This window comes from Lichenostomus cassidix, chromosome 1, assembly GCF_008360975.1.
Source record: "Lichenostomus cassidix isolate B80296 chromosome 1, HeHo_3.0, whole genome shotgun sequence".
Lineage (NCBI taxonomy): Eukaryota > Metazoa > Chordata > Aves > Passeriformes > Meliphagidae > Lichenostomus > Lichenostomus cassidix.
The window spans coordinates 96466731-96489375 of record NC_139479.1 but is presented as its reverse complement, the minus strand read 5'-3'; the positions used below and the strand labels follow the sequence as shown (position 1 = coordinate 96489375).

General features: G+C 39.0%; 1 protein-coding gene across 1 annotated transcript in view; it reads right to left on the bottom strand.

Moving 5' to 3' along the window:
- The window catches only part of ALCAM (activated leukocyte cell adhesion molecule), a 118520-nt gene that overhangs the window by 3602 nt on the left and 92273 nt on the right, over positions 1–22645 (bottom strand). Inside the window, exons 7-15 of the mRNA XM_085072611.1 lie at positions 18787–18914; positions 16953–17082; positions 11380–11492; positions 10119–10254; positions 9906–10043; positions 8318–8446; positions 7573–7611; positions 7154–7271; positions 303–417 (exon numbers count right to left, since the gene is read on the bottom strand). Of these exons, the coding sequence (XP_084928737.1) occupies positions 330–417; positions 7154–7271; positions 7573–7611; positions 8318–8446; positions 9906–10043; positions 10119–10254; positions 11380–11492; positions 16953–17082; positions 18787–18914 (1019 nt within the window). The 3' untranslated portion in view covers positions 303–329. The remainder of the gene's footprint in view (positions 1–302; positions 418–7153; positions 7272–7572; positions 7612–8317; positions 8447–9905; positions 10044–10118; positions 10255–11379; positions 11493–16952; positions 17083–18786; positions 18915–22645) is intronic.

The following is a 22645-nucleotide window of genomic DNA, read 5'->3' as shown; positions in this document are numbered from 1 at the left end:
CATATAAACACGTACACACTCGCACATGTACTACAGTGATACATTATACAAATTTGTATTTTCATTGCCTCAAGCACATGCATTAAAAGAAAGCCAAGTATTAAGTTCCACCTGAATGTCAGCCTGCTTTTTACATTTGTGTGTGCAGCTCTGAATTCTTAACTGGCCAAAAGCTTGAGTCTGTCTGTCCTAAAACTACACCACAAAATGACCCCATTGCCTCACCTCTGGAAGGTGAGCACCAGACCAAGATACATCTTTGATCACCAGAGAGAAACAGTGCACAGAGAGACTCCACTTACCTGGAATGATGACTGACACATTTTCTCTTAAGTTTCAGATTTATGATTGTTTTCCTCTAGCTTTTTGTTTTCTTCTATATTTCCAAGATCTTTGTCTACGTGTTTTGATGCTGTCCTATAATGTAAAGGAAAGTTACTTTTGCATGTCTACAGTATTTTGTTCCATTCTCATATTGATGACACTGGCTCCTCCCTCACAGTGAATAGAAAATTTTGACAGTTCTGTTCTGTGCAGAGCAACAGGTTTGCACATGTTTGTAAACAGGCCAGTGACACCAGATCCCTCACTGGTGTGAGTACCACAGAAGTATTGCTCTGTGTGTTTGATTTACCTCTTGAGGAATTCAGACTTATTCTGAGCTAGCAGACATTTAGTAAGGTTAAACCAGTTGTGGAGATCCATGTTTCTCGACAAAGCAACTGTGCAGCTTGTTTCAATAAACAAGAGTTTGCTTTTAGGCATACTAAAATGTTACAAGTGTGGCTAAGATATCTTGATCAACACAGCAATCTTTTGTGTACTTGTCGTAAATGACTTTCAGAGCCCGTGCCAAACGGAAGCTCTTTAAATGTGAAGAAATTCATGAAAATTCTGGCAACACTGAAAAAAAATCCCACTCTGGCTTCTAGGTCTGTGCTAGCTATGGCTGACAAGCTTTGGGTAAAGATGAGATTGTGTAAACGTTTGAGGGAGGAAAAAAAAAAGAGGTATGCCTCATTTAAAATAGCAGGTTTTCCTTAATGCAAGTGGTGGTGATGAATTAATGAGTTAAGTGCTTAGTTTAGCTTAGCACAATAAAACCACTATGCCATTCATTTAATCTGTGAGAAGCCTCACTGTCTGCCAAGGTGAAAGATTCCTGCAGCGCTGTGATAACATTTTGAAGGCCCCAATTTTTAAAATGTAAATGGGCGAATGTGTTTGAGTGGGACAAAGTAAATCCCTTGTGCCAAAGCAGATTATCTTACCCACGTTTTCTCTACAGATAACTTGTTTCCCCTAGAGAGAAGTAAGGTCTGTGGTGACACACTGATGCATATGCTCACTCTTGCTTAGGGCAAGGACCCCAAGTGACGCTGACTCGCGGAATACAATGGAGACACAGGTTGGTGGGATACGGGACATGTCACGCTGACACCATGCAGGATGTACTGCCCACCCTGAATCGCTGCTAGTGAGCTGTTCCTGTGCACATCCTCCATCTGAGCAAAGGCCAGGAGCTCTGGCTGCACACTGTGTGTGCCCTGAGCTGCAGAGCCCTCCAGCAGTGCTGCTGACACAGCACTGTTTAGTCCTTGTCTCTGAAGCTCCTGGGATTCTGGATCCCAAATCCCACAGGCTACACTGAAAGGGGCCATTCTAACATCTTTTTGGTTTTACAGGAGGTTATTTCCTGAGTGGCTGTAAGTTTTAATGTTTGAAAGCTGCATTTACCTTTTACTATTGGTTTAGGGCACCTCTGTTGTATTTGTATGACTGACAGGAATGTGTCGTACTGAAAACCCATATACTGCTGAGCTCCTCTTTATTGCAGGCAAATTTAATTTTAAAAGTGCTGAGATAGTATTACAAAGTACCACGTTCTACAGTGGTAAATTTCTATTTTGCAGTAACATTCTATTTTTTTCTGGTATTCTGAAACACGTGACATGCATAAAAGGAAAGGACATGAGATGCAATGAAGAAAATTCAGTGCTTTAGTAGGGACTGACCTTCTGTGAGCTTAATAACCTTTCACAAATCTCTTTAATCCTAACAAAAGAAACAACCCCTCAAAAATCCCTTGAAAATGAAGAAGTTTTAAATTTAAATTTAAAACATGTTTGGTTTAGGTTGAGCACATAATTTGGCGTCTCATGCAGCTAATGAGTCTTTTCCATAAATAAGTCTCACAAAATTGGAGACACCAGGGAAAGAGCTGAAAAGCTGGAAGAATCTATACTCAGGCAATTACTTGATCTGAAATGAGCTGGATGTGAGAAAGCACTATCCTGCACATCTGTCCTCATGTAACTGCTAATGTCTGCTCCTGGAGACTAGATAGACTACAGGCATGGCTCACTGGGATCCTTTTTTTTTGGCCTCTTATCAAGTTTTACAGTGCCCAAAGCAGACTGAATCTCATATGATCTGACACTTAAAAAATCAGAGAGAACTGTAACCAGCATTACTGCTCTTTGATTAGGTTAAAAGTATTCAATGACTAACGTCAGGATATTCTGCCATGCGATCAGGTTTTGATTTTTAAAGTAACCTATTTTAGTTCTGCATTCAATGAAACTAAATGTCACCTTTATTTTCCCAAAGCCACAATGGGCAAAAATGGGAGACTTAAAGGGCAACACTGACTTTGAAAGAGGCAGGTGCTCCAGAACTCTTCTGGAGGATGTTATAAACCACGTGCCTGAAATGAGAGCAGCAGCAGTTTTTCATGTCTGACACTCAGATGGATTTCGATTCTCAATGCCCAAGACTGAAATGCAGCCATTTATTTATGATGGTTCAGTGATCCTGCTGACCTGTTTTTTTTGTTCCCCAAATACCATTATCTAGGCAGATTCACCACCTCAGCACAAACAATGCTGCTGCCTTTTTAGTGCTATCTAAATAGTGTCATTAAGAGACACAGGAGTTATTTTGCACTGCTCTGCCAGCAGAGAACGGCCACCCCTGGCACAGCACCAATCCCCAGGGCTCGACAGACAGAACAGAAATGGAACAGAACATGGTTCCATCGCTTCCTGAGGTGACTTCAGGCACAGGACAAATGGTCCTTTTCAGCTTAACATTCAACAACAGTTGTTCCTTACATTTTTTGTGCATTAACTCTTGTCAGCTTGGTCCATTTGCAACTCAAGAGTGACTTTCTTGTAATATCTGAGCAGCTGGGCAATGGAGTCTGATTGGACAGAAATATTCCCAAGGATTTGCCCAAATGAGAAGACAGCCCACTTTGCCCAGGGCCTGGAGCACTCTCACTCATTGTCATTATCTGCAGCTCCACAAAAAAAGCCCACACTTTAGTATGCTACTGTTCTGGAGAGTGAGATGTTGGTTGTATAAATATGAGTTTACTCTTTTTTTTTTTTTTCCTTTAAATTAATTTGTAAATCATGGATCATTCTGAGCTCTTGCTAAAATTATGACTCATATTTAATATTTATCTATGCTTGCTCTTCAGGAAAATAAGTATCCTCAGGGAATCCTAATCAAAATCTCGCTGTAAGTAGTACCAAAGTGAGGTTTTTCTCTTTCTTTGGAGTGTGTGTGTGGGTGTGGGCACTGTGGGGCTGCTGTTTTCATGGATCTTGTTCAAATACTGTTCACAGTATTCCTTGTAATACGAGGATCGTTTTCCATTATAATTGTTTTGCCTGCTGTGGTGTAAATACAGACTACATATAAGGCATCCAAAAATTGCTGTAGGGTTTCAATTTCTGATTTCTTTTAATCTTGCAAGTCTAGGTCCTGCCCTCAGCACTATTTAAAGGAAGAAATTATGTTGTTTGTCCTTGTTACCCAATCTTGTGGTAACAGCAGGTAAGCTGATACACATTGGTGTGGTTCTGGGTGCTGAAGCAGGAGCCATGAATTTCATTAAAGCTACACTCAACTGCACTGTTGTAGATGATTTTCTAAGTGCTAATACATCCCAATCTGGACTAGCTGAAACCTCCTTATTTACCCCAATCTTGCCTTCCACTTCCTCCAATTATTTTCACATGTCCATCAGTAGGAAGAAAACATAGATATATTCGAAAAATATTCCAGTCCTGAAAAAATGAGTGACCATTTTTTAACTTGTGTCACTTTTACATTAGATTTGTGTCATGAACTGACACTTTCAGAGATGCTTGTACCTATGTATTTCTCTGTAAGGGAACTGAGTGAAACCCTGATACAAATCTTGAGTCTTGTTGAAAACACAGTGAGTCTCCTACATATTTGGTCCACCACAAATAGACTCAGGTGCTTCTTTGCTATAAAGTATCAAAAAAGCAGAATTGTTATGCATCAGGTGTTCAGTTTCAGAGATGCCAGGAACCTTTGTCATTACTGTGACCCAAGAAACATTTCAAGAGTTTGATGTGCTCTGAGGGTGAACAATCTTAATACTGCTGCTGTGATTCAGCTGACCCAGCTGAAGTTTCCTTCACTGGATGGTGAACCACTCTAACCTTGATCTAGCCTCATGTGACTTGAGATTTGGGCACCTCCAAAGCCCAGGCACAAAAATGGGGCAAATGTCCAATCTACATGCGAACTTCCATGACTAGAGAGAAGGGTACAGAGTGTTGAGTGCACTTTTTCCTTTCTGAATCTTTAATTTCTGCTGTACCCTCAGCTGCTTCTGGAATGGTGGAAATTTTATATATGAAGGATTTACTGAACATGGGTGTCATGGAATCTCTCAAATGAGGTCTGACACAAAAGTTTTAGAAAGATTCTGAAGTGCTGAGTTATATTTTGTACAGTGCAGATTAATTTACAATATCCTTTCTGGAAAAAGGAGAAATCTGTAGAGAACAAGTGTTTGGCCTTCTGCTCAGATGAAGGAGAAATAAGGCATGCTGGGGCAGGTAGCCTCAACTCTTAATTCAAGAGGGGGCTAGTTGCAGGATGTGGAATACAGATGAGTCTCTGATTTATGTGATAATATTTATGTGACAATATTCACACTGAAAAGAATATGTGGCAATAATCAGCTTTTCCATCAAGTGGAGCTGAGGCAGTGAATAAGTGTACAAGTGATTTATTGTGAATATATTCCAAGGCTACAAGTATAACTCCTACTTAGTGTGGATGACAAGACAATAGAATATTATACAAACCACAACACCAATAACAAAAAAAAGTAATGTTTTTCTTGCCTCGGCAGACTTGGAAAGTTCTGTGCTGCTGCCTTCTCAGACTTTCCTTTGGCGTCACTTTGGGGATAGAGATTAGGTGAGTTACTGGTCAAGGGTGGGTTCAAAAATAACTAGTACCTGCTAGCCTGGATGGAGAGGGGGGTTGTGTCTAGAGGTGTAGGTGCTTTTTGCAAGGTGCTTTTTGCAAGGTCTACTTTGATTTCTAGGCCATGATTCATAATGAAAGCTTTGTCAGAATAGGAACTGACATTCTGCTTGCTCCTGCAAGTATGGTGTGCAGAAAGCAGGGAGGATAACAACAGATCAATTTAAATATATACAGAGAACAGCAGATTGTCAATGATGATACATCAATTAAGGGGTTTAGAAGACAGCAACCATGTGAAAATACAGAGACTATTATTTAACTATAAAGGTATTTTTGTTTCCAGTGAACCTGTCTAATAATTTGTGGCTCTAATTTTTCCTCTAAGCTTGAGGAAGAGAAGTTGAGCATGAGAAAAAGAGGTGTTGATCATTTAGAATATGCTATATCCCATCTTTGAAGCAGAAAAAATGGTTGTAGTTCATAAACTCATCTCATATTATATTCTGTGATTCCTGTCAGCTCTCCCCACACTACTCAATGGCACAAGAAGAGATATTTTACCTTCTCTGCCCTTATTATACTCAAACCACCTCATCCAAAGAAACCCAAGCCAGCATACCATAGTTTCATGATTCCACATTCACACATTCAAAAAGGAGAACCAAAGTTATCCTAGACATTATTAGTAGTAAAGTGTGGGGGAAGAGCCACACTTATGTTTTTAATATTTTGCCAAAAAAAGCATAAGCTTTGGAAAAAACCCCAAAAAATCCCTGTATACTATCTGAGTGTGGTGCTGTGCTTGGGTAATTTATAACAATTCTATATTTGAAAAACTTCAAAAACCTGATCAGTAATGGTTGAAGCAAAGTCTTTACATTTTATCCAAAAAAAAGAGTATTTTCTAGCAGATGGAGAATTCCTTATTGCACTTTCCCATCAGTGAAAACACATTTGTTCAAAGTAAAATCCCACTGGTACATTTTAGATTTCATTTGATTCAATTTTAATGAAAGGTCATACTAAAACAAATTGAACTTCAAGACTGCTTTTACACCTGCACTGATTTGTGCATGTTAAGCATAACCACTTAGCCTCCCCTGCTCAGAAGCAGCCAGAAGAGCTGTCAGAAACAAACCTGCTTCTGAGTGCCCTCAGCTCTCCCTGGAGACAAATGTGTGGGGTAAGACCAAGTGTAGCATGCAGTAATAGCCACCTTCAAAAGGAAGGAAAACCACAGTCACTTCTTGAGACCTTCCCATTTAGTTTCTGAAGGGAGCCTCTGTGAAAATGAAGAAACTCGAAGGCAAGCAGGCCTCACTGAATATACTATTCTACACCTATGATGGCTAAAACTTGAACTGGGATGGGAGCTTCTAGATTTTTCAGCAACAAAGCTCTATCTTTACTGATTTTGTTTCAGAGATCTCCAAGTATATGTGGAAAAAAAATTAAGGATCTCTTCTCCCTGAAATGGTTAAGTCATATTTTGTATGTTATACAGGAAACAAGCTAGCCAATTTCAAAATGAAGCCAGTTTACAGCATCAGTACAGCCACACAGACTTCCACACACTACATTCCACAATTAAGTACTACATTTAAATGCAGGAGTCAGCACAGACTTGGCTGTCAGGAAAGAGGACCTCCTTACAACTGTCATCTAGGAGAATCTTAGAACCCCAGCTTCAGGAGATGAGTCCTGCTAAGCATTAGGACAAGCCAATCAGAGGCACCAAGTTTCCTTTCTCTATCAAGTGCACCTACTTTAACAGCTTTTCCCCCCTCTAGGCTACTGGAATGCTGGAGAGGAAGGACAACAGGTAAACATACATTTCTGCTTGTCATTGTTCTTTTTCCCATTTAGTATAAAATTTGCCAAAAATTCTTACTTTGATTTCTTCACATAGAGCCAGTAGACAACACCTGCAATCAGGGCAACCAGCAGAAGACCGACCACAATTCCCACTATTAGCTTTGCCTGGTCATTAACCTTTTCACTATTGTCATCTGAAGCAAAGAAGAAAAGTTAATGAGATGACCTATGATAAAGTAAAGCATTACAACATTTCTAAAGAATTTTCACCAGAAACAAGAAAGGGGATGAGAAAGCAGAAAAAAAAAGTAGGCATTCTTCTTTAAATGTGGTTTTTTAGCTTCAAGAAAGGGACATCTTAGTCAATCATGGCACCAGCTATTTCAAATCAAGTCCAGCTTTAAGGGACTTTAAGGGACGTGTGCAGTGAACTACACAGGTCTTGAACTGAGATCATCAGAGGCAAGGGGTTCAGAGAGAGAAAACCATACATACCAGTTCTGTCCTCTGGCTCATCATATTCTGGAATACTTACTGAAATGAAAAATGTTAAAATTAAAGACAACACATATTAGACCTGAACATCATCTTTAATTACCTATTTACAGCAATGACAGAAACTGTAACAGTGTTTGCAAAACAAGATAATTAATCCCATCTTTAAATAGAAGTCTTTCCTTTGTAACTACAACATATCCTTTAGAAGAATCTTACTCTAAACCTGTAATATTAAGTCAGAAATATTTCTGAGAGAAATATTTCTGTGCTACCCTTCCATAGCTTCTCACTACCTTTCATCATGACATGTGATTAAAGCCCAGTATGGCTGATTTCTGTTGTGAGTCAAGTCATACCAGTGATAATAAGACTGGAATTTAGGGACTAAGAGATCTTGTTAATTTAGTAACAATTTAGACTTCTGTCTTGTAAATGAAGTGTCATTTTCCAGTATTTTGTACTATTAAGTTGTACTGTTATTTTGTAATATTGTTTACTTGTCTAAATAGAGGTAGCTAGCCAAGAAAGTCATGAAGACTGAGTGACTTCACGTAGAAAGCTATCAATAAATTTTATGTACTACTGAACCAGAGTGGATTTACAATTGCTTGACTTAAGACAAAAAGGTTAAATACCTTAGTATCAACATTCCTATGCAGACCTACTCTTCATGTGAGTGTGATGTATGGGTACTTTGTGAGAAACTGTAACTTTAAGGAAATGATCTTTAGAGGACACTCACTCGCAGAGACGTTCATGGAGGTCACAGTCCTTTCTAGCTCATTTTCTGCAATGCAAGTTAAAGTTACATTTTCCTCAGGAGCAATTACAATTTTACTGGAAAATTTCCCATTAACATACTTTGTCTCCTCTGTCTGAAAAGGTGAAAAATGAAGATTAGTATCCTTTAAAAACACAAAGAACAATACATGTATTACTCGTATTACACATTGAAAATGTTCAGAGGGAAATAACTTTCAACTAATAGTTCAGTTTTCCAAACAATAACAACAGAAATACTGAATTATTTTATTAAATGGTAATTTAATGGTGAATATTTGAAGGACAAATTTGGCCAAAATATCCAGTTATGGGTAATACAGTGTGTACTGCAAGACCAATGATAAAGAGGCTTTTTCTGAGAAAGTTAACAACATTCTGTATTTGCTTTTCTTTCAACTATTTAAAAAATACTCCAAGTGACAAAATTCTTAAAGAAAACTTCAAACTTCTATGGCATAATTTTTTTCATCTTGCTGGTTTTATGTCATTATAAGAAAAAGAATTGCTCTAAGTTTTCCAGTTTCCAGCTTTCCAAACTGTTTGCACTCTTAAGTATTATTTTGCCAAGCTACATGTATCTAGTAGCACCTGCAGTATTTGTACTGCAATAGGGATGTGTTGTCCCTTAAATTTGCTGTACATCATTCTTGAACTAATGCAACACACAGAGAAAATTATTTTCAATCGTTTATATAGCTTCAAGACAATTCCTGTCCTATACCCACAAGTAAATGGACAATTTTTGACAGCTACACAATTTCTGTAGGCTTAAAGCAAAACCCAAAGAAGTGTAATGGAATCTACAGGAGCATTGTACATTGTGCTTCCAGCCAATGGCTGTAGAGAGGTCTCATTTATTTTTCCTGCTAAAGCAAAATGTGGCAATGCTTTGCATGGGATTTGGTAATCCATCTCAAAACACTTCAGTTTGCCTATTTTCCAGGTATTTTTCCTGCCATATATGGGTTCTTCTTATTTATCCCCCAGCATGAATGCATAATGGTTCTGTTTTCAGTGAGAAACAGGTATAACCATACAAAACCAACTACAAATATCAGGATAAAAGCTGCAAAACCCATAAGAAATTATACTGAATGTAACTTCTGATTCACACATGCCAAATTTCATTACATTTCAATCGGCTAATGCCTACATCAAGTACCCATTTGCTTTCTAATGTAAGTTCTAAAATTCCATCATTATTTGCAAATTCTTTATGCAATGACAAAATCAGCACATTACCCAGATAAAACGACTAAGTACCTTCATTTAAAAAATGCATTTTTCATTTGTAACCTTTTCTTTTTCCTTCCAGCTTCAGCTTGTAGACAGTAGATCTCCTTTGCCCTCATCTGCTCTATTCAAAAAGGCTTTATCATAAAAAAATCATCCATGTAAGTCCCATGTAGCTACAGCAACCACTTAAACTTCTCTTAGATAAATGAAAAAGACTTTTCTTCAATCTCACTACCTGAAAAATGTTCCTTGATTTTAATTTGCACAGCCTATACACTAGTTTTTGGTGAATAAAGTAGTAAGAAAGATACTTGCTTTATTTAGGATGCTTCCGCTGCCAGTAACTGTCCACTGCACTGCTGGTTTGGGGAAACCTTCCACATGGCAGATAATTGTTTTAGACATTTTATTTGTGTTGGTTTTCTTGGTCATTTTGATTTGAGGCTTCCCTACAAGAACAACATTACAGTTAACCATTTCATTAAAAAAGAACAATTAATAACTGTAACTCTCTGCTCTCTTACCTTCCACAATAAGTTTAAGTGTCTGTCTTTTCCTCAGTCCTTCCACCTCCTGTAGAGTAGTCTCACAGACATAGTTTCCAGCATCTTGATACTGAAGACTTGAAAATGATGGACTTGTTTGCATTCTGGTATTGTCCTGATAAAGTCAGAAGTGACAGACTGACTCACAATAAATTAACCCCTTAATGACAAATGTGACTACTATCAACAGGAGTTTTCACATCCTTTGGCAAATTAGAGCCTCACTTTTAAGCTGTTGTGGCTAGCACAGGTTTTTCCCATGAGAAATTTTCTTGTGTTTTATAAATAAAGATAAAGTTTGGATGTTGTTGGAACAGTGTCCCAGAACTTGGATAGTGCAGGCCTGGCCAATCAGACCTGGGGGAAGGCTTCTGACTGACCAATCTGGGTGACTTTTGAGAACTCTATATATGTGATGAAATCAAAACAATAAAGGTCATTCCTTCTTGCCACTGAGAACTGGTGCCTTCATTACTCTGCTAGCTGCTCAACAGCGACAAGCTGTTTCCCCATTAATAAGTACATTTGAACATACCACATGGAAAGTGGAAAGTATTGGAGATTTATAGAAGCCATCTCCTTTCTTCTTGAACAACTCTGCTTTTAAATCAAGGGCATAGATGAGGATCAGTTATTAGTCTGAGCTTTTCTAGAAAGTTGGCAAAAAAACATGAGTAATAAAGTATGTTTTAGACACAAGCAACTCTCCCCTGTGGCAAGCTTATGAGGTCAACATATGCTCATAAACAATCATTAGGAATCATTACTTCAAGTTTCCAGCACTACAATTTTGGTATAAAGCCACCTTCTTCAACAGCTACATTTTGCACCATCTAACCTCTCCACTCTTGCCCTTTCGTTATGTTTATCAGAACCAAGACCAAGCTCACCTCTGAGAAAATGCACCAGAATTCCTACAAATGGGCCTTTTTTCTTAGAAGAACCTTATTCTTAAAGGACCTTGTATACACCATTGCAAAAAAGTTGTATTTGTGTTACAATAAGCCTTAATTCTCTCCATTTGAAAGCTGAGCTGATAATTACAGAAACTGATTTTCAGTCATCAATGTGAGCGAGCAGATCTCATTTTAACCATATGCGTAAGACCCATTTCAACAATATTCTTTAAAAAGCCCAATGAACAACTTCCTTCCTTCCTTCCTGCCAAAACACTGAAGTAGCAGCAGTACTATGAAGAGGTGAACACTCAGATGGGGTGTGAAATAGATGAATTACTGACCTTTATCCAAAACACAGTTGCATTTCTACTAGAGGAAATCGTGCATGACACAGGCAGGGCCTCTCCAATCTGTTTTGTGACTTCCCCACTAGGAGTAAGCTGCAAATCCAAATCTGGGATAGAAAGAACATTTGTAAAAAGCTAATCTCAGAAAGCACGGCCCATTTCAGAGGCTTACCAAGAAAAGAAAATGAGACTAATTGCACTCATTAAATTCAAGATTTCATTTCTTCAATAAAATCCAAGTCAATTTTACAAGGAAGAGAGATGAGAGAATTATTCTAAAATAGGCACTGCAGAACATTCATATTTTTGCTGTAATTATAGGCTAAAAGGAAAAACAAAACCTCACTAATCACTAGACAAATGGATAAATGTTTTTCACCTTGTTCTGCTTACAGAATGACAGAATAAGCACAAGGAGCTGAAGAAGTACTTCACATAGCAGTATGTCCATCTTGAAAAGTAAAGTACACAGTGCTGTGAGTATAGCTTACTATGGGCCAGGTAGAAATGCATCCTCAGGTGAGGAGTGGTGCAGGTGGGGACAGGTTATCCTGAATAGTAATTGTGGTGAAAAAGGCAGGAGTACAAGGTGTATCTTTCTTCAGTGTGGTAAAACATGGAGATTTTTATCCTCAGAATCTGACGGGGATGAAGATGGCCAAAGAGGTTGTATGAAACATGATACTGACTGAAGGGGTGAGAAGTCTGAAGGGTTGGGGGCTGCACATGAAGCCCTTTATTTGTTCCCGCTTGTAACTTAAAATGCCATTTTTGTGTACCTCAAAAAGGAGTCCAAGCTCTGCCTGACATGTTTAAGCTGCAGGGAAATTGCACCCAGCAATAGCTGTGTTTGACACAAGGCAGGGTGAGAGCCAGTAACAGAAACATCAGGAAACACTGTTGTATATTTTTCTTGCTATAAAGATTTGGTGGGCTGGTCATTTTAAAAATTTTAATCCTACAGTGAAGGAAAAGCAGAGTTTGCCAATCCCTGTTTTGCTTCCCCTCTGACAGCACCTTGCTTGTAAGCCTGGGTGAATGACTGTCACAGATGCATGTGCACACACACACACACACACAAACACATCCACTCAAATGCACACATGACCACATATGACTTCATCACAAATACAGTACTTGCTCAAAAAGGACTGCAAAGCCTCCTTTTGGCTTTTAAGCAGAGTTTAAAAAAAAAGCTTGAAACAAAAATCACAGTAGAGGAAAGTGAGTTTTCCTTAACAAAACAGTGAACTTCACTACTGGCTTCATTCAGTGGTTGCCCTGGGAACACCATTGTAATTAAAGGTGGAACTTCAGGGAACAGCTAGGGTTCAGCCTGTACTACCAGTCTGCAGAATTATTATCTGTGTTACATGCCCAATGTCTCGTCCGAGAGGTCAGAAGAACTCTACTTTCATCTGTGAATGAATCAAAGATCTTGATGAGATAAAATGGCATCTTATTGCTGTATTCCTATGGGAACTCTCTTCCTCCCTCCTGAAACCAGTAAATGGAAGCTAACTATTCTCCTGTAGCTTCCAGAAGAAAAAAAAAAAGAAATAAAATAACAGGACTCCTCCAGTGAGCAGTATATAGATTCGGATGCTGTACGGGATGTTTCTTCCTGCGTTGTTACACTTAAACACATTCTACCAAGGCAGAGGGTTTGTTGAAGAAAAAGGTAAGATTTTTTTCTTTCCCCTCAAGAATTTCCTTCAACACGTACTTAAACTTTTTGTTCTTTGAAGCAAGATAGCACCTCAAACCCAAGAGATCACCAAAGACCATCCAGAAGGCATTCCTTTCACATTTGCCATAAGAAGCAAAAACTCATTAAAGTTTTTGCCTTCATCTCAGGCAAGACTGACACTGAGCCCAGAGCAATCTTCAGCCCAGTCTTCCTCCAGGGTATTATGACTGTGCCCTGCTGGTCCCTCTGTGTGGTGTGGCTGGGACTGCAATCCCTCTCACACCATGGTCTTGGTTGCTGTAGGAATCAGGAAATTTTAAAGTGTGTGAGATGAACTGCATAACTCAGAGCAGTATTTGTATGACTTACGAGGCAAGACAGAATTAAGGTACTGTTTAACACAGGATCCTTCTAGGAACTCTACATGAGCAGCTTGATTTAGCTTAATTTTCTTCCAGTTTATCTGTAGGGTCCACAAAGAAATGTGATATAGTTACATCTACTCTCTATGTAGTAAATAATCTTTCTTTGGTACAGAACTATGAGGAGAAAACATTTCTTGCATACAGAAGACTGGCAAAATTAAATTTTTGTCTCCATTGAAAGAAAAACTTTTCTGTGAGAATTTTCTGTACATTTCCCGTTTGGTTTTGAAATATTCTTTAGAAAAAAGCTCCTCATCAGACACCATTTTCAATATATGCTAGCTCTTAATGTGGTCTCACTTGAAGCCTTGCACTGATTTCAGTGCTGTCTTTGCATACCAAGTAGGGCAGGGAAGAGACAAACAGTGCATTCTGCACGTATCACCACATCATGTGAGAGAGGTATGGAATTAATGTGGGCAGGACTGGAGCACACATTTCAGTTTGGAAACTGCGGCACAATGAGGACAGACTCCCAGCATTTAAAGAAGGCCTCTGATGGAATACTGTGCCACAGCTGGGAAAACTATGCAGGCACTAGTTTGAACTCCACAAATATACTAGCAGATAACTAGAAACTTCTCCTAGTATCTTGACAATAGATTTTTCCCTGCAACATTCAAAAGGCGATTTCCCCTGTATTTTCTATGACTTTACTGCAAGAAGGGACAAGGCTATGAAAATATCTATAGAAAACCACAACTGGTAAACTCCTAAGACCTTTAATTTACGGGATGCTTTGCAGACCTATTTCCATAGAAAACACATTTTAGCAGAAAGGAAAGCATCACAAAGAGGAAGTTCCAGACCTACTTACTCCATACTGGGTTTTCTGTGCAGAAAAAACTACAGAATCATAGAATGGTTTGGGCTGGAAGAGACCTAAAATATCCCCTACTTCCAACCCCCCTGCCATAGGCAGGGACACCAACACTAGACCAAGTTGCTCAAATCCCTATAGCAATAGATAATGCAAGGGGACTGTGGGTTGAAAGAGTTGCTTCTTTATAGCTGAGGGAAGATACACCTGTTGTCTGCTGCTGGGTGCGTTCCTTGACTCACTCAGGGTGTGCTTCTACATCTCTGTAAGTGCTTGTAAACAGCTTTTGCCCTGATCCCCTCCCTGCCAGCTTTGCTCGTCTGACCCTGGGCAAACCCGCTGAAGGAACAGAGCTGGCAGAGAATTTACAACCTATTGTAAAAAACCCAAACCCACAACATCAATCCTGTTCTGTTGCTCCCTCTGTAGAGAGACTAATCATGCCAACCACAAGCACTCAGGTCTGCTGGATTCTAAAATGGGATCTGGCTGCACAGATGCTTCTCTGAAGGGCAAGAGCTCAGGTTGTACAGTTTGTCCTTTATGTTCCATGGATAAGGCAGGGAATCTTTCATAGCCCCTCAACTTCCTTCATATGTAAAATATTTCCCTAAACATTATGGGTAACTCAGATACTTTAATGACAATTTTCAACTTTCTGTGAGTCTCATAATTTACATTCAACTTGGAAAAAGGGAGCTTGGGTATTCAGCCAGAATACTTTTCTACAAAAATGTTTGAGGATAATGGTGTGATAATGTTATTTCATACTAGCAAGAAGCTTTCCCTACCTAGACACTGAAAGAAATCAGCGTAATTATAATGCTAAATAAAATTGGTTTGGGAAAAAGCATTACAGTTGAAATATAACAAATTACTATAAGTAGTTTCCCAAATTTAAATTAAAATTATTATATGGCCTGCTTTTTGTTGTGTTTGTGGTTGGGTTTTTTAAAAAGAAAATAAAGAAATCTGAAATGCTGAGATTGGATGCGAAGAAATGAAAAGCCCTGACTCCTAATCAAGGTTTTTTCAGTGTAACAGCACAGAGAGGACTATTCATCCCAATGTGAAAAGGTAAACAATAAAGCAAAAGAGGGAGAAAAAGTAGGACTTGATAGGCACTAGTAAGTATTATCTGAAGGACAAACTACATGCTGCAGAAATGCTTTAGACCAGCATAAGGCAGACACTGAAGTACATTACAGGTAGGGCATGGACTGGACATTCAGGAATTACAGAACTATTCCAGGCCACTGCACCTCATTGAAGCAAAGGCTTTATTGCAGATAGAGGTGTTTTGGAAAAACAAAGCAAAACAAAACAAAATGAACCCTAAGTGAAGAGAAGCAGTAGGGTACTAGAGTCTACCTCTGAGTTCTGAGTAGCTGCACTAGCTGCCAACACTGGGAAGACTCATGTCTAGAAAATACATGCTTCTCTGGCATAGCAAAGCTTTTCCAATGTGCAGACAAAAAAAAAAGAGCTTGTTATAAATAACTTGGAGCTGAGGAAGACATTATTTGGAGTAATTACTTATGAAAGTACAAGTAGACATGCAATCCACTTGGAGAAAAATAAAAGGGTCAGTTATACCAGAGCAAAGCTACTTTTGCAACTGGGCAGTTAAGACGCAGTAGCACAGGGCTCTTTTCAGATCTTGCATACCCAACCCTTGGCAAACAGCAGGGGTGGGTAGGGTAACAATGGGTGATCTTATCAAAGGCAAAACATTCATTCCATGTAATAGTGTAATCATTCATGTACAGATATATTATGCATGTATTGTACTGCTTCCAAGAAAAAAAAATTCAAAACCATGTATACAAACATGAAGTTTCTTTTTATGTAAAGTGTAACTACTGTGGAAGCCTTTAAACTTCATTATCTATTAGATCACTCTGAACCTGTCAACTGTTAAAGGTATTGATGCTACTGTGAAGACTGCAGACCATCAGTGTTTTTAGGGGAAAACTGCTACTCCTGGCCTGAGTTTTATTTCACAGCCTGTGATAGTATAGCAGAGTTTGAAAGAGGTCTTGCTCTTTTCTCCACAAAGAGATTAAAAGCAACTATTGCTTCAATGGTTCAACCAGTTCTTAGCTGCTTTTGAAGCACTGCTGATAGTGTGAATAAATAGTATCCAGCTAAAGAAAATTTAATTTACTGAGCTCTGTGGCTCTCGTGGTCCTGGGGAAAGTAAAAAAAAAGCAACTTTTCCTATGTGAACATAACGACTTCCTAAGCCTCTTTTTCTAGACTCCTTACATGTTAACCTCATTGAGGGAATGTGACCTTCAGTGATATCCCTATGTTTGTGTACATTCTGAGGCACAGCTGGGAGAGAATAATTTGCCCTATATACGTTCACATGAGTGAAATATAAAATACCAAAATTCTTACTGTATGTGAGAATGTAATAGAACCATACAAAAGTTACATAATGTGGAATTTTATCTAGGCCAATGAATGGAGAAAGTCAAGATTTTCAAAGAGAAATGACCTGGCACTACAAACCAGCCACTTCACCTGTAGGTAACTGCTCTAAGCTACATACAAAGCAGAGAGACCAACTCAGAAGGTCCAAGATCAGTTTGCATCCTACCTAGGAGTGCAAAATGCAATGACTTACAGTGCACAGTGATGGTGGTCGAGTCCATCATGCTTTTGTCAGTCAGAGAGCACTTGTATTCTCCTGTTGCATTTCGTCTCACATCTGTCATTACGTAAGTATCTGAGCTTCTTATACCTTCTGTTTCTCCCTGCGGGTGGAAAACACAACATTTACTGTATATGGGCCTTCTAAACCCACTAACTTTTGTTGAGGATTTTCTTAATTATAAGGATGGTGAAATACGCCAAAGTATGTATAGACACAGCATCATTGAAGTGTAATTATCTATTAATTAGACTAAGGTTTACTTCCTGCATGACAACATAATTTTAAAAAACAACTACAATCAAGACCTTATTCTTTTAATTGAATAACTCATTTTAAGAGGATGTTAAAATAAAAAAAAAATGAAAGTTTAGTGGAAAGAAATAGTCTGCGAATAAGTGTTGCAGAAATCAAAACAAAAAACAAATGGTGTTTCTAAATCTGATTCTGATACATTCAGTTTAGGACAAATCATGAACTGAATTGTACTGCACTGCAAGTGTTCGAACAGCACAAGCAAACCTTGCTTTATCCACATCACAATATAGACCCTGGTAGGGTATACACTGCATTATATGCAGAGATCTGCAAGCACTGGTGTTTTGTGTTAGCCAGCAAATGTTGCTTTCTGGCTGTCCAGCTCCCCAGTTTCCCCCTGATTACTGACTTAGGTCAGCTTTGAAACAAGCACAGAATGATAACCTCATTGCTATCTCTGCATCCAGAAAGAGATTTATAATACCCGTGAGCCTTTCAAAGAAATCACCCATTGCAGCTCTCCTTGAGAGAAAGAACCAGGATCAGGGAACAGGGAGCCTGAAGATAAGACAAACTTGGGTGTTTAGCTCACTAGCTGTGATAGTGGAGCAAGGAGAGATACCATACACTTTTTCTCTGGCATTTAGTGAGTTTCTAGGATGATTCACTGAATCTAAATGGCTGCTCTGAGATAAGGACTTCAGCTCCTAGCTCCCCTTGCTCTCTCCAGCAATTCACACATGCCAGGAGTCCAGAGTAGATGACAATTATGTTCAGAGGGTGACATGCTGCGTTTGAAATATCTGAAAGGACACCACTTTTTTTGGCTTCTTGCAACAGCAGCTCTGCTCACTACTGCAGCAGGAACAAATAAGGCATATAGAATAGGAGTGGGAAGCAGGACATGGGAACAAGGACCAGGAGTCTTAGACTATAAAGCCACATCTGTCTGTGGATTTCACCAGCACTAAGAAGATTAATGGTAACAAAGCCTTTTTTTTTCTCTGTCTGTGTCTTATGCATTTGACAGATTTGTTCTCCTGTGCTGTCACACACATTCTTTTTTTTTGTGTTGTTATGCCACCAAACAATGAATTAATTAACTGAAGAAAAGAAATTTTACAAAGATTAACCTGTGAAAATCAAAAAACTAACTGTATTAATTTGCTGTACTTTCACTGCTGGACCCGTGTTATGACAACAGATAAGATGGTTTTCTTCAAGATGCTAAACTGCTGTAATCAAAACTGTTTATTAAAATACCTGATGATGGGAAATTAAGCCTTGTAATTTTTACTAGGTCTAAACTCCTGAAAAATTCAGGTGGGCCAGGGGGGAAGGAGAGTTTTGTTCAAAAGTATTTTGCCAACTGAGGTGAGGCATTCTCAAAGCACGATATAATGGCCAAGGTCTATCTTCAGCATTTGTTGCATCAAATTCCTTCCTTCATTTGTTACAAAACCACGTATACACTGCCATGTAGCAATGTCTGTAGGAAGGAATGATACAGAATATTTCACCAGGCAGCGACAGCAAAGGCAGGACTTACTGGAATGTAAAACAGGAACTCCTGTGGAGGAGGGTTGCCATTTCCTGAGCACTTCAGAGTGATGTTATCGCCCTCTTTAATGGTACTACTTTGTGACAGCACTTGAATAGTCACCTTCTCTGTTGGGTCTGTGAAAATAATGTACATTTTTAATAGCTTCAGCATAATCCATGAAGCAACACTATGCATACGATATTCATGGCCCAAGAAAACTCTATTTTATCACCCTGCGGCTGAAAATATTTGCATGTGTAGATCTTTTTATGAAAGAACTTGAAGTTAATCACACTTTCTATATTTTTGCCAATTAAGTGCAATGAAGTCACATGACATAAAATTCATTTTTCTTCTCCAAAATACCTGTAACTGAAACAGCAGTGATTACAACCGTGTCATGTGCTTAAAAGCAAAAGAAATCCTGATTAGTATGAACCATTTCATGGTGTGATTTCATTATGAGGGATTAACTTGTCCTCTGTGATGTTCCCTGTTTGGAGGACTGCAGCAATCAGAAAAACAACTGAAGCTCTCAACGCCATGTATTAGTACTAGATAATAGCCTTCTGGCATTAAAAAAGAAAGAAATATGAACTAAGCAACTGTGTTCAGCCTATTCTATATGCTGATCACTACAGGCTTTCAGAAAGATAAATCTGGTGAACATAATAGGACCCTTAACATAGTCAACAGAACAGTAAATGTAACATACTTCTGTCATGTTCACTGAAGTTGAACTATAACTTACATTTTACTTTCATAATTTTTTTAAAGCAAAGATAGAGCATTCTTTAGGAGATGCTATTCTTTTTAAGTAGAGGCCTAAATATGTATTTTTAAAAAACAAAGTAAAATGAACAAAATTAAAGAAAACAAGATGGGCAGATAACTCTCACTGTTTAAATTTCAAAGGATAAATAAAATTCCATCAAAGATGCCAGTCTTGCATTAAGATACAGTACAGCACACCTTATTAGACACTAAAAAATCCACCCAGCAGAGAAACCCCTGGCTGACAGGCGATTTTGTGTGTTTAGTGAAGCGTGTGCTCTACAGCCCTTCCGACCCTTCAGGCATTTATCGTTCTGTGATGGGATTTCTCAATAACAGGAGCTGCATTTCACTGGGGCCTCTCAAGGGCTGAGAGCCCTAACAGCACACAGCATCTCCCCCTCCTCAGAGCAGGAGGGGGGCTGCATTCCAACCAGGCACAGCCTCCCTCCTTCGGAGCCTCAGCTCCCTTCCATGCCAGACAAGCTCCTACCTCAGTGCCTGCAGAGCTGAAGCACAACTTTGCCTGCTTAGAAAAGGGAAGTCCAGCATCACTGCTGGTATAGAAAACAGCAGATGTTATGAGATAGCTGGCCAGGAGTGACATGCATGCCCCTCTTGGTAGCTGCTGGGACAAAAATCTCAGTTTCGGGGGGCTGCTGCAAAAACTTGTCTCTCCTGTCAAGTTTATGTAAGGTGACCAAATGTGAAAAAGTTATCCTAAGGAATGTTTAGATATATCCTGGAATTGCTTAGGCTTTTTCTCAAAACTGAAAAGGGAACAATTATAAAGAGAAAGACTTCAGGACTTAAAACAGTTTTTTTCCCCACAGAGATAAACTGGACTGGATTAAAAATTGACACAGACAAAAGCAATATTCTTGCAGACCACCAGTCTCTACTGTTGAAATATCTTACCCTTCTATCTCCTTTAATCAACCAGGATCAAGTTTTGATTTAATTTAATTTGCTTAACTAGAAAAAAAACCAAAAAAACAACCACCTAACCTTGTATAGAAGGAAACAGCAAAAGACTACTTAAACTGTTGTCTAAAATGAAGAGGTCACTCTTCTGAGGAAGATGCAACCCAAGGACAGGAGGATGGTGTCCAGTGCAATGCTGGGTGCTGCTTGGCATGAACAATGTGCTCCCCTGCTTGCACTAAGAACCAGGAGCAGCCTGGTGAAGGCACATATCCCTGACCTGGCCCATTTCACTTGGTGCTTCTGCACACCTAAGATTCTGCTTTCTAAAACAGCAAAATTCCAGGAGGCAGCACCAAAGGGCAGCTGTTTAGTAAACGACTGCTGCTGTCACAGAGCTGCCCCAGTCAGTGTGCCATTTCAAGGCAAACACAAATGATGGAAGCAGCACAAGAGTGAAGTGTCTTTGACTCTAATCTGTTATGGAAAGCAGTTTATCCATAACAAGTCAGACACTTAACAACAGGGCACGACTGGAAAGTCTACCTGACAAACATTATCTTTGTACACTGATTAATGCTGAACAGAATCCCACATAACTGGAACCTTGATAATTAAATACCTGAAATACTATCTAAGTGTCCAGCTCAAAGAGTTCTCTCCTAGAACTCCTTGCTTTCAGCAGCTTCCTTGCTTGCAGAGGCAAAACTGAGCACATAACTGCTGCTAGCTGAGCTAAATTATCCTAATCCAAGTAACATCCAACACAGCAGGAGCTAATTCACTTTTCTTCTCATACTATGTTACAGTGGCTGGCTCCTTCCAGGATGTCAACTAGCTATTAAACACTTGACTACTAAAGACTGCACTAACTCAATGCTAAAGATAAAAAAACCCAAAACAAACAGTAAAACATGTCTTAGATCCTGACTGAATAGATAATATCTTTTAAAAAATCTTCTGCAGGCATAATTGTAATCATCATCTCCCCATTTCTTTAGGATAAATGGATAAGTTGCAAGGAATGAGCAGCAGGTCTTTATGATTTTGTTCTATTGCTTTAGAGATGCAAAGTACGATAGTTTTGACAGTCAATCAAAATAAAAAGGCTGAAAGACTTCCATTTCTTAAGAGTTGGAGTCTGCCATTTTTTTAATCTGCATATATTTGACTCATTAAAAAAGATCACATTTATTGAGAAACTAATTAGGATCACTGAACTGAACTAAAAAAGCAAAACCAAAGCAGGCAGGTCATTATCATCAATTAACAGCAGTCACTAAATGCATCTGTTGAAGCTTGGACATCTATTAACAAAGAATTTCAGAAATTCATTGGGAGATGCATTTATGCAGGGTAAGGAACTGAAGTTATAACAGATTTAAATACTCAGAAAGAAAATTGGGTAACTCCACACTCTAAAGCCAAAGTTTATACTTGAGGCCTCTTCAAGTACTGAAATGTGTGCCTGCCTCCCACTATTTGCTAATTAGCAGCACACTGGTGGATTTAATTAAATCGTGTGTTACTAGACCAGGACTAGAAGAGCTAGTTTATCAAACACTAAATCTTTAATACAGAGGGCACATGATACATGGCTAGTGACCATCCCAGAGCCATGCAGCCTTCTTTTCCCTTCAGATTTGGTAGTTCTTACTTGCAAGTGGATGTAGCAAAGACACCACAGAAATCTGCAAGAGCCTCACCCTCAACAGGTGAAGTGGCTGTAATGCATGAAAGCAGAGGGGAAATGAGGACAGCACAGCATCTCTTGGCAAGTAAAAGCAACGAATGCTTTCTGGTCATTACATTTCTTCCCTGGGAACATCTGCCATGCACAGCAGGAGTTATTCATGGTCACGGGGGGATCCACAGATAAAAGAGGAAAAAACCAGTGAAATTTGGTACCCAACTTTAAAGCAAAACCAAAATAATAAGAAATGCCCCCAGCTTTAAAGTGATGGGATAAGTGTCTGCAGGCTTGAAACATCTAAGGTATTTCTTTGGGTGACAGCTGTCCCAGAGGTTTTCTTCTCCATTAATTCTGCTGGTTGTCATTCTGGAGAAACAGCTGGTGAGAAGAGAACCTTTAACTCCAGATGAAACCAAAGGCCACCTGCTCCAAGGTCTGGTTTTATTTGACCAAGGCCAAAACTGATCATCTACC